The sequence below is a fragment of the Ptychodera flava genome, chromosome 5 (genome assembly GCF_041260155.1).
Source record: "Ptychodera flava strain L36383 chromosome 5, AS_Pfla_20210202, whole genome shotgun sequence".
Classification (NCBI taxonomy): Eukaryota; Metazoa; Hemichordata; class Enteropneusta; family Ptychoderidae; genus Ptychodera; species Ptychodera flava.
Genome location: NC_091932.1, coordinates 42,029,782 through 42,043,124, shown reverse-complemented (window position 1 = coordinate 42,043,124; position 13,343 = coordinate 42,029,782). Strand labels below are relative to the sequence as shown.

General features: G+C 38.4%; 1 protein-coding gene across 1 annotated transcript in view; it reads right to left on the bottom strand.

The window, feature by feature from the left end:
- LOC139133985 (tyrosine-protein kinase STK-like) overlaps window positions 1-12,977 on the bottom strand; it is a 22,758-nt gene extending 9,781 nt beyond the window's left edge. The window contains exons 1-3 of the mRNA XM_070700815.1: window positions 12,845-12,977; window positions 7,264-7,577; window positions 6,583-6,682 (exon numbers count right to left, since the gene is read on the bottom strand). Of these exons, the coding sequence (XP_070556916.1) occupies window positions 6,583-6,682; window positions 7,264-7,549 (386 nt within the window). The 5' untranslated portion in view covers window positions 7,550-7,577; window positions 12,845-12,977. The remainder of the gene's footprint in view (window positions 1-6,582; window positions 6,683-7,263; window positions 7,578-12,844) is intronic.
- Between the last annotated feature and the right edge of the window lie 366 nt (window positions 12,978-13,343).

The window sequence follows — 13,343 nt, the reverse complement described above, 5'->3', positions numbered from 1 at the left end:
CACTGCTCGCTGATTTGGACCATGCCTACACGTTTTAACAGGTTTAATAATAAACGGGTGCCGCACCCATAAAATGGCGCCCCCATGGGAAAATAGAAAAAAACAGTATTTCCTGCACATATACATCGTGATCATAACAGAAACAAGCATGATGCCATTTATTTGAATGCACAACACACGATGGCCAACATTTTGTTGTTGTAATCTTTATTTTCTCTGTCATATGATTAGTTTTGAAAATGGCGGGAAATCTAAAATGATGTTAAAACGTTTGAATTCACACGCCACTCTCGACACTAATGGCAGCGTTATACACTTTTTCAGTCTTTAATGGGTCTTATTCAAAGAAACTCTTGGAAAACTGAGGATATTTTGAGATCGGTTTATTAAACATTTGCAGCTACTGGGCTTTGAATACCAAAAGTAAAAGCAAAAAACGGCGATATGCTACTGCACAGAAGATCCCACACCCTATTACGGGGTACATTACGGCCGGTAAGGGAGGGGAGAGACGGGTCCTGGTCCATACACACTCCCAGAGTCTCACCTCAGCCAAAGGCCTACCAGTGAGTTGATTCCGGGAGATCGTTCTAACCCCTGCCACCAGGCTTTTAAATGCCTGGCGGTCCCAGCGTGAGACAACGTGAGCAGCGCGTCAGGTGTGCCTGGGATACGCCTGACTACCGCACGGCTGTATTCAATATTGCACGTATCTTATGTACCTCTGAATGAATAACCAAACTTTATCTGTGGTTTCGAAATCTTCGGTCCATGTTGCCATAAAACGCTTTCTCACAAGTTTTTCCTTAGTACAATATACTCTAAAAGGACGTGTAAAAAACGGAGTCAAAGAAATGCGAAAATGCTCTTTGTAAAGGCAAAAATGGAAAGTTTCCACCTGGAACATGATTTTTGAACAATGCAGGGCAAAGGAATAGACCGAGAAAAACAAATTATTCAAAAACCGTCATCCTGGCATGAATAAATTAGACACTGGTAATTTTCACACTTTTTATCACTTTGAAAGGCCAGCTGTCGTGTGTACATCTGTGCACATACCGCGGACGGATATGTTACCACACTGTCATTTTTAATAATTCATGAAGTCAGCTCGAGGTGTATACTAGGCTTTATTACAGTTAGATACACATAATTACAACTAATCTGCGTCTGAACTATCTTCATACAACTGCAAGTTCCTACTTCTTAAATGTTGCCTCCAAAGAACATTCACTATCTTCAAGACGCGGGGCAGACAGGACATTGCTGTCAAGCTTTGCTTTATACTATGCCGACGTCAAAGGTTTGTCTGGAAAGATTTCGGTAGAACTGACGATATCTTCATAATTTAGTATTTGGACGGCAGAAATAAGAACTATGAACAAACACTTTCTGAAATTGAACATTTTCTGTTGCGCAAGTTTACCAGAACGACAAAAACATTTAGAAAACTCTATTTCAAGTTCTGGACCCGAGTTCAGTATTTTGCAACTTTAAACGGGTTTCTGTATTTCTCTTGTAGAGATATGTCGACAAATTTGAACTGACATAAATGTGAACTGTGCACAGATATTACATCAAAATGTATACCAAAGAAACCAACTAAGTGCCAGACAGTTTAAAAAATTCGTTTCAAAATTACTGCCATGACAATATAATCAATATTTCGAGGTTTCGTCAGGAATAATATCTTATAAAATCCCCCAAAATACATTCTTTATTCAAATCCTTCCTGATACGATTGAGCATCATGAAATGAAAGTACAGTCAGCTAACGTAATTATCGTATCTTGGTCATTTTATGAAGTCACCTCGTTCGGTATTTGCCGTCCTCTCCTCGTACCTCTACTGGTAAACTGTACCTGGTAAGTTTTATTATCCTAAAAGAAAGCCTCGTCCAGTATGATGAATTTAAAGTTACGGAGGGAAGCGGAGTTGAGTGGAAGTGGAAGTTCAGATCTTGGATGTCCGACATGTACGGAATTGAATGGTTAGCACCCTATGCATCGTAGGATAACTCACGGTTAGAGACCGACATGTAGACACCGCCAGGGGAGCGATTCCTTCTTGACAGAAACATGTACTGGCACTTTGAATGTGCATTCCAGGCCTGTGAAGCACATCTAAAGTGGGAGGCAATTTTAGTTTTGAGAATAAGTATACGAATTTAAATAATTTTACATATTTTGCCTATAATTTACATGTTCCTTAAGTGCACTATACTGGAAGTAGCAAATTGAAACATATGTCCGATGGTGAAAATGGAACTGTACTCGATATAGTGATATTGACAAGAGTCGGTGGCAACGATCTTATTTTTTGCATCTTCTGATTGTTATTTTGCGTGATGACAAAAAGTTCCCATTTCCGAAAAAAAGAAAATAGTATTACATTTTTCTGTGTCAGTGTTTTCGCCGTCTTGGAAAAAAAATCAGATTTCCTATCGTAAAATCTCAATCTTGTGTTTAAGCTCACAGTGAAAATAATTATATCTGTTGCAATGTCAAGTTTTCACTTTGTATTCATTTTTGATCGGGAAATAACTTTTCTTGCAAAACAAATGGCATATAATAAGTAAATTCTCACAGAAAACCACTGACAGAATGTCACATTGAAGTAAATGCCAAGGTAACATGTCCAGTAACTTTTAGTACCTGAAAACGTTTCCATTTTGTTTTTTTAACTTTCTAGGCTGCTTTAGAATGTTTCCTTCAAAACATATGAAAGTTAAAGGGTCAGGTTTCCATTCAACCTGATAGAGAACTTTCTTGCGTGTTTCGCTCCAATTAGTCTCGGAGTATGAGATAAAAAGCTGGAAGATGAAATGTCTTGCATCTGGTGATAGTTTTCGATATATCGTCTACGGCAATGTGGAGACATACTCTCGTCAGGGATTCCACGTCTCATGGACAGAGATGACGATTCACATGACAAACAAAGTGGTCCTATAGGCTTTTCATCCTCTCAGTTTTCGAAAATACCGCCCTCAACAGTCCTTCACTGTACTTCAGTCTAGTCTGAACCTAACCCTCGAACACTGTGAACTTTCCATAATTATGACTTTTGAAGAACATAATTGTTAGTTTTAAGAGAAAAATATGTCCCGACAATTAATTGTCACCTGAGATGACGCGCCAGTGTTTGCATTAATGGCTTCAGCCGCTAGATAATTGGTGGAACGCACTCTGTGACTTCAGGTCATTTGCATCATAAATAATGTTGCAGACTTTTGACCCGTGCATTGTTGCACAGTCATAAACAACTACATGACTGCAGAGTTATCGGTTATTAACTGACGGTTGAAAAGTAAGTTGCTCTCGTAGATCTGTAAATGACGGAGCTATTCTGTTTCTATGAGGTCCACGCTTTTGTGTAATGTTTCGGGATCCCAAAAATAATCCCGCAAACTATCCATGGAATTTCTTACACGGGTTTTAATAAAAGGAAAACTGGGGGCGGGGGTGTCACTGCCTTAGTTGCTTCAATAAAGTGTTGCCCAGTACAATGTAGGGTATTTATTAATTTTCTGTTCCACCTTCAGTGACTCAGCTTTTTTTAAAGGTTGGGGTGACTCCTCACACTTGTGACCCATTTTGATTGCTCCGTTTTGCAAGCTGGTATGGGTTCTGGTTAATGATATCTATCTCTGCAATAACTGTGGCGGCAATTATAACAAATATTGCTAAGAAATGAATCTTAGAGGGATATTCAGACTACTAACATGTATTTTGGTCATATTGCATTGACGCACTCTCGAGTAGTCCACCTCAATGTGAATTTACTTTCATAAAACTCAAACGTTGCTGCACAATCTTTTTAGGTAACCTTTAAGAGCCAAATCCTCAATTTTTACCACTCCCTCAAGATAACTCGTGATCCACCCATAATCTGAAGTACATAATTAAATTTTGAGTTGTAGTCTGTCCATTCATACTCTCGAAAATTATACGAATAAAATAACTATGTATGCATGCTCTCCTGAAAGTAGATACGCGGTAGTCACAATTTCGATCACTATGTGAAACCAAATTGAAGATACTGGTATCTTCATTGCAAAATAAACTCCAAGCAGAAAATTCAAAACTAAAACTCAGGCGATTATTATATTAGCAGCTTCGTATACCGCACAGAAATTCTGCTTTAATCTCTGGTTTGGTAAATCATGATGAATTAACACTAATACGCACTAGCTGAGAAAGCACGGGTCTTCATAATGTCTTTTTATGCAAAACCACTATTATTATGTGTAAGCAAAGTTTTGTTGTACATGTGATCAGATAATATTTTAACTCGGAATATAAAAAAGTGATCAAATTGACTTTTGAAATCGATTCCACGCAGTTTATTGTGAAAGTCACTCTATCATATATGGAGCTGGTGACTTTAATTTCTAAAAGGAGAGCAGTGCAAAAATTAATTTGCCAAAGATTGACTTAGAAGCATCATGAGAATACGGCTGGGAAATACAAAACAAATTAATTCAATACGACATTTTGTAAGATTATTACTATAGCGGGGAGGAATTCCCTGCAATAAAGAATTTCGATGCATTTTGTTATTTCGATTAGTAAAGTAAACAGAGTATTGTTTGTTCTAGTGCGGATGTAAGTGTTGAGGTATGCAAGTCCAAAACTGACAAAGGGTCTATTGACATGTTTATATCATACCTACACTAGTAACCTTATCTTGGCATAATCATCTTGAACAAGGAACAGTTCCGCTTCGTTTCGCGATCATTCCCATCATGCTTTGCCTACTGCGGTCACTTGAATGTGGCTTAAAATAACACGACATTGTTAGGATCGACTCAGGGCGAATAAAACATGACCTCATAGAAATGCCTCCTATAAGGAATTCATTTCTTTATTTTTCAATTTTAGAAATATTTTATTCAGTGTGCTGTTCAAAAGAAAAAATCCGAGTCATCGCGGTATGGGCCGAAATCTGATAAAGTTTGTATGGTCGTAAACATAAAAGAAATATTACCATTTGAATAGAATTTACCAAACCAACGTGATAAAACCACAGAATAATAGATCAAACACGGGTGACATGAATTGCCAACATAGTATAAGCTATCAAATAACTTGAAAAATCACAGTAAAAGGATAAAGAACAAAAACGTGACAAATTTCGCAAGTCAAAAAGAAAACAAAATACTGTATTTGTCTTTTCACAAGAAATTTAATTTCAAGAAACTCAGGTGGTAGCGTGATGGACAAACACTGCTGGCTTCGAAAAAAACCGTTCATCATACGTACGGTTGACGCTACTATGGTTTCACCCGAGTAATCTGCAGACAAGTTTCGTTTGCTCAAATGCTATCTGGCATTACAGTTGTGTAAATCATGTTACCCTGGATCCGGATGCCTGAAATATGCACGTGAATGAGGTGATCAAGACTGATAAAGTTAGTACTGCTAATATTACATGGCGGTGATAACTTTGTCGGCAAATGAAAAAGCACAGACACGCAAGTTGACCTTGTATGTCACGTGACTTTTACGTACTTTTATTTATTGATTTGCATCCAAATTTTCGGTCTGTAACCTTTATTACCTTCAGAAAAATCGATGGCTGTAAACTAAGAGACAAGGTGTGTAGTGGTCTTTAAACAATAAATTATTATTAAGTCCGGGTATTAAATATTAGTGTCGTACACACGATGACGTCATCGTGATAGTCCCTTCTACGCGACCGTGACATTGAACGTGTGTCTCCATTCATGCCTTCCGTGTCTCGTTTGCTTTAAAAATATCCGTGATATCACTTCGGGCTCTATTTTGAAAGCAAGTGATATCCTTTGATGTTTCCGGTTGATATAACGAGTCAGTTACTCCCAAGACTAGGATTTATTGCAATCTGTTAGCTGTGCTTATCTGTACATATTTCTGGCTGTAGGTTCCGCACAGTGAATCCAGGTTTCATCGTAAAATTAGACATCAGAACTATGACCGACCTTCACTACGTGTTACTCTGAAGCGGGGTTACATGAAAGCCGTGCGTATACGTGAAGGTGTAGTATTTTAAAATTGTAGAACTCCATATTTGTACCTGTTCCAGCGGACGAATTTCATCGTTAGTCGTTTAAATGGAAGGTGACGTCGTCTCTCACTCATAATTCGAAAACCCGTGTTCTAAATCAGCCTTAAAGTAGGATATAATAAATTTAATAAAAATACAGACTACTATTGGCAGACGATTGTCTACACGTCACGGCTGGCGGGAAAAAACACGACAAGGTTGGATTATATGTTGGAGAATCCACCTTTGCTTTCTTGCCCCTACTACGCGTGCGCAAACAAAATACTAGTAATCACGTGCCTGCAAAAGTCACAGTGCAGCTTTTTTCGCGCTTTTTAGACGTAGTCTGTAGTGTACTCAGCTGTGTCTGCTACTTCATGGGTAGTAGAAGTAGTATAAGCTAGTCAGGGATTCTTTTCTCAAGGGTGTGCTTCGAAACTGTCTATGTACACCAGTACAGCTATGGATGTAACTCTCATGCATGCTCAATAAAGTTTTGGAACCTACAATATGTCTTCTGGCAAACTTTATCGAATACTCTTGATATTTTTAACTTACCCCTTTTCCATAATCTTGAATCTGTCGCCTTTTTTGAATGTCAGGTCATCGTTGTTGAGGGCGTTGTAGGAGAATAATGCTACATAGATGTTAGCTTCACCTGGTGATTTAGCGATAAAAATAAATGAATTGTATGTCGTTGAACAAAATGTGATTTAAATTTTCTGATGTTTTGGTGCAATGCACATTGTATAACATAATCGCATGGCGTAGACAGGTTTTATTGAATCAATCATACACATGTTTTGTCGACGTAATAAGCTTGTGTCGACGTGTTGGGAAATCATTCAACTATGTGTTATGTGGTTTCAGACAAGCTTAAACAACTTCATACAACTTCAATCTCATTCTGGTCCTTTTGAATTTCCAGCTACATAAGGACATTGCAATCCTTTATTCGACATTTCAAAAATTCTACAATATTTGTGAATTTTCAAAGCTGTGATTCGTTTCGAAATTCTAGTAAAGAAGAGGAGATGGTTAGCGTTGAATCTCTACATATTTCATTTGTGGTAGATTACCAGGCATATATCGTGCATGACTTTAAATGATTAGATTGATGACGGTAAAAAACACATTGATAACGTTCTTCGTTTTAATTGACAGTCCGGTTGGCTTGACAACAGGCATCTAAAAACCAGTGGATTTAAGAGCGAGTTGATAGAAATTGCAGATTCTCACCTTCGGTGGCTCCTTTGTAAAACATGGAAGGGGGACGAGCTGGCAGTTGTCTTTGCTTATGGGGCAATGAAACAGCCCCCCTCACCTGGTTAGGTTGATACGAATGTGTTGGTTGGCCTTGGAATTGATGATGCGCGTTGACGATGGCTGGCAGCGTCTGCGTTTGCGGGCTGTGTGCTGGATTGTACGGCGCCTGCGAGTGTCCGTCATTTTCAACAAATGGAGGGTTTGATATTGGCCTAGCCTTATTTTTCGGTTTCTTTGATTTACTTGATTTGCCTCCCATTTTCCTTCATTCTATTTATAAATAAATCCTACATGAATAAAAGATAAACAGTAATTCACAATTATGTAAAGTTACATTCCCTTTTTTCATGACCGAGTTCAGTTGCCGAAAAAGACAAGTTATCTTCAAATACTTCTGGTCCATGACAGATATTACTTTTAAGAATCTAAAAACGTGAAATAACCCACAAGGAAACTGTCCCTTTCGGAATAAAGAACGAAAATCAAAAGTTCACCTAACAAAATTTGGCACCAGAGAAACAAATTTCAAAAACTTTAACACACTTAAAATTCAAAATGGCGGCCATGCCTATGTTAACTCTATTTGGAAAAATCACATTTCCGATTTTAACAAATATAGGCCCTAAGCCGGATTTTCTATTTTAAGAAATGTAAGCTGATGAAACTTGACTTACTCCATGAGCTTCAAATTGGCTCCCACAAGATCAAAACACTACTGTAAAAGTTTGTTATGTATTAAAGTCCGAATATCAGTGCATGGGGCGCATTCAACCTCAAAGGGACATTATTGCTATCTTTTTACCCTTTTTTCACGAATATTGTTGCAAACGAGCAGTTGCTGATGTTGTTCGACTTATTGAAAGATGCCTAAAAATTGTCAACCATAGACAACTTCCATCCCATCTGCCTACACTGTGTAGAAAAACCTCGGATGGGGTTTTAGGTGGTCTACCTTAAATCAATTTTCGACAGCTAGTCTGTAAGTCGGTGGCAACGTCATACGTTGTCGTGTTCCGCTCGTATGCTACGAAAATAAATATTGTCGCCTTGGAGCAATGATTTATGACAGTAGCTTAATAAGGGAAGTGGTAAGCTGCTTGTTTTGATGTTTCTCTTCCCGGTTTACATAAAGCGACGAATTTCCGCATTTATTAGATTACTTTTTGCTGATTACATGAATAGGGATTCGAAGGATCCCCTACTGACATGTGAAAGTCAGTCGACTATCGATATTCTGTTTCTCGCGAAGTCTCGCACAAAATAAATATCCGCCCCTACTAATCAGTTGTCTTGTGCCGACATTAGGGACTGTTTATGATATTCGATCGCATAACATGATTTGCAGACATGCTATGATGCGTCAACCTGGACAGTCATTGGGGTCAAAAGATGGATTTGTCATCTTTGACGCGTATTGTCTTCAAGGTCGTGATCTTACATCGTCTGCAACTTAAAAACGCCCATTGTGATGATTATAAATCTCTGATAAAATAGCAGGTCTTCTAGCTTTGATCAGATTCAAAACAATTTTCTTGGTTGGACAATAATGAGCCTCATGAAGCAGCTAACGCTGACACTTAACTGTGAAAATGACTGAAGTTTTATTACCTAAGAATACAAAACAGGATTTCCATCTCCTTTCCGTGAACCGGTATTCGCAAACACCCTTGTTTCTACCGTCTATGATTTAAATGTTTCAATTTATTCCTGTGAGAGACAGTCAGTGTTTTACGAGTCGAGTTTTATGGGAGGAAATTTTGTGCAAAAATGATTGCATGATCGTTTATTATCAGATTGTTGTGATTGTTCGAGAGATCTTATCAAGCTATTGGTGATTATTACTTTGATAATATCAGTACGCGTGTCAGGGGTTACTTTGTCTGACGGAACGGCAACTTCTAAGTGCATGCTATATTCAAAAGAATCATCAGTCTTTGCAACTCAAAACCGTCGTTACCCGCGCCAAAAGAAAATACCGCTCACTGTTTTTATTTCTATGGTCGTGACAAATTAGGTCAACAAGCCACTTCCTTCGTGCAAACCAGTTATATACGACATTGCCTATTTATGGCATGTCGGTACCCAGGATAAAAATCGATTTTTAACTGTATCATGAAAGGATTCTAAAAATGTTCAATGTAGACTCTGGCAAGCATGATATAGACCAAGACAAAACGAAAGCAAAGACACAGTACGATCCAACTTTGATTACGAGGATGTCCCAAAATACAAATGAAGGGATACACCATTAATCACTTAGGAGGGGCCCTTCGCACAGACTAACATGTACACTTCTCGAAAGATTTATCGCATTTTACCTAACGACCATTATGTTACGTACGTGCAAAACACTTCCTTGACGCTTTCGATATGTTATTAAGTTGCAGGCGGTGATATAAGATTAACCTGATATGAAAAAACTCAGGATTGGTCATAAATACGTGTGTAATTGCTTAGCCACGGCAATAATAACCGTGGTTTTAACAACGCAGATCAAGATCATACATTCACACATAGAATGGCGAGCAATTTTATCAAAAATTCAACATTTTGAATTTGGATGTTTATCCACAGAGAGTAGATGGGACGATGAGTATTACTTATTTCACCATGCTTTCAAGTTGGTTGTTTGAGAAATTGGGTCGTAAGAGTATGCAATGACGATTGCCAATGTCTCGAAGATGGAGAATGAGACGGAGAATGTCTTGAAGGAGGTTCTAAACTACCAAACAATGGAAAGACGGAAGATATGCTGACTATCATCACCCGACAAGGAAAAGCGACCTGGAAAACTGTTTTGGTTACAAACAGTTTCAAAGATGCGTGAAATAACGTAGACTTAGGGCGTCTACAGGCGATCTAAGCTTAACTTACACTAATAAGAGCCCTTAGGCTATGTAAGATTTAATTAAATAGCCAGAAGCGTATCCGGATCTGATTGTTGTTAGTATGAACACATATGATTTAAACGAATTGCAGGAGTAAAAATGGACCAATCACAAATAAGATTAGAAGGCCATGTGGGTCACTGAAAATGTTTGTTGCCAAATCTCAATAGCACCCTTTGGGACCGTTAAACGGTTGAAATACTGCAGACACAATTTCACTTAATTATTCGTGTGAAGAAGGAAATACTTTTACACAATGTCCACTGTCTCCCTGGTGACAGCAAAAAAAAGCCGTGGATATGGTCTGGCCAGTATCACGTGTCCTCTCGTTGGAATGACTGATCAAAGATCAGAATAAAAGATCTGATTCGGTCTGACGATTTTGTTGCCTTGACATGCATTCTGCAAAGTTCTTAAAGTTTGTACAAACAAGATGTAGCGGTCTGGTGACTCTAACTGTCGAAAACACTATTTCTATTCGCATCGTATTTCGGTGTCAACCAACCATATCATAACGTCGAAACGTCAACTAAGGGAGCATTCAGTCGTTATATGAAGGTATGGACCGAAGGATATATTTTACAAATCAGCCCCGAGGAGGGTCAAATGACGAATGAACAATCCTATCAGACTCACAGTAGCTATCCCTCAGTGTGTGAATTGCGTCAGTTTTAAATGTATAAATGTGTTTATTATGAATGACGGAGTGACAACTGCAACAAAACATCCACCATGTAATGAATGTCCGTCTAGTAATCATTCTTAATATCTGTAGATCTTTTGTTTATGACAAAGCTAGCAGTTCTACCAAGGTCATACTCGCATTTCAACAAGGAAGGGTCACATTTCACATAATGATCAATCCCTGATACTCCGTCCCCTCATCATAACTTCTATGTATGTATGTATGTATGTATGTATGTATGTATGTATGTATGTATGTATGTATGTATGTATGTATGTATGTATGTATGTATGTATGTATGCTTACATATCCAAGTGTCTGTTTGTTTGTTTGTTTGTTTGTTAACCTATCCCTCTTCAGACCGACAAAAAGCGTGATTATTATGATGACGGACATTTTAACTCTTTTAAGATTTCAAGATGGTTCTTGAAAAGCTTACCCTTTATGATATTGATTAATGTAATAAAAGCATTCTCGTGTTGTAAATAAGTGACTGCATGTCTGCAGATCTCTCTGTCTTCCTCACCATATGTCAGTGTGACATGTTTTCATTTATGGGTTTTTCCTTTTACAAGGACAAAATATTGTACATCTTTGACAAAATATTGCACATCTTCTATTATTCGGCTTTCAAGAGGAAAAAAGAGAAGGTGGCAAAAGGGGGAGCATGTAAGATCTGAAACATTAAACTTGTATGCATCTGCCGAGTGGCGTTCAAATCCGTATCGTTGCGGAGATCAACTTATGAATAAAATGCCACTCAACTGGTAGATACAAGCATTGACCCTTTATATTGGAAAAATAAAATCCACTGGGGGACAGTTGATGGCAGTTCTCAATGCTGCCTCCAAGTCTGCTGTGAAAAGACACTCATTTGACAGATGTCGTGGAACACACACGGACAATGACTTTCTGGTCACGATTATTTCGATGAGGTAGAAAATATGATTTACATCACAAAGCTACTGCGGTAAAGGACCGTGCTCGGAGGTGTCAATGGATTCGTTTATGGAGAGCGGCTATATTTATTAGGTTTTTTTTTCGAAAAAGCAAAAGCTGAAAAAGCCGCGAGCACGGAACGGGTTTAGGTGATTCAGTAAATAAACACGCCAGGAAATCAAATTATGATTATCAGACCAGATAAGGATTCCTGAGTGGTGTTAATGAATACCTCCACCACGGTCACTGTGCCTCCACAAACAACCACTGAATCATAGTCTACAAGCACAATGGGTTGATAACTCGTCCTACAACGCTATGCATTCAGGCCTTAGACAAAGCAAATTAAGTAGGTCAATTTAAGTTTGAATGCCAGTTTCAACTACAAATCCACTCGATGCACATGTGAGGTTCTCAAAGATCGCTTGAGATTGCCAAAATCCAAGCTTTGAGATTTAGGCCTACGGTTCATAATGAATTTGTATTCTTGTAATGGGGGAGTTTATTGCTACGGAACCTAAATGTTGTAGTTTCAAACGCATAATGAGAAGGACATCAGGCAGGACGGAACGACTGGTATCCATCTTCAACTTCCTTGTGAACAACAACCTGTTGAATGTCTTAAGTCTGCTGCGTTTGAAGCCCTGCCGCTGTGGTCGGCTATCTCGGCCGACGCTGTACGCTTCCTTAGCATGGGCGTAGATGGGCGAGGTAGTTCACGTATCAAAAGATACATGTATGATGGTTTTGAACTTTTTACAACAGACATGAAGTTAGCCTAATGAGATATTTGAACAGTTTTGGTACCTCCTTGGGATGACGTTGATGAAAAATAATTTTATAAACAGTATTTCCGTCTCCCCGAAGAAAATTGGTGGCCGCCATGTTGGATCAAGGGTCACGCGAGTAATGTATATCTATTGACTTGGCAATTTTAAGTGGTCAGTCGAATGACAGTTTTCAATAAAACCTAAAAATCCAACTGAAAAAAGTATACTGCCTTAAATGTACAAATCTGAATGATAAAGTGGAAATGACTTACCAGAAAGTGGATATCGCCAGTATTCAGATGGAATACAATACTGTCGTATCAGTGTGTTTTGCTCGTCCACCACACATACCAATGTACGAACGTCTCATTAGCATATCCATTGAGGTGTTGCAGAGAGCCCGTGTACAGCGAATGAGATAACCAAAAGGGGCTTAACCGATTATGTAAATACAACTCATATGTAAATCATATTATTGTTACACAGATTGACTGACAAGATCCGACCTAAATGCGGTCAAAGTTCATCGTCTCATAGACTCATATTCGGTTACAAAGTCCCATTTCCTTCTTTATGTTAGACCTAATGTCTTCCTATTAGTGTCACCTGCAAATCATACCATACCAGCGATTATGTCCCAAGTTCAATCAAATGAATTTGAGTATAATCCTAATAAAACGTGCCCTTGTTTAAAAATACGGGCCCTGGTTTTGGTTTGGTTGCGCCTCATATTTCACTTCTCTATTTATCAGTATAAAACCCACAGAGGCA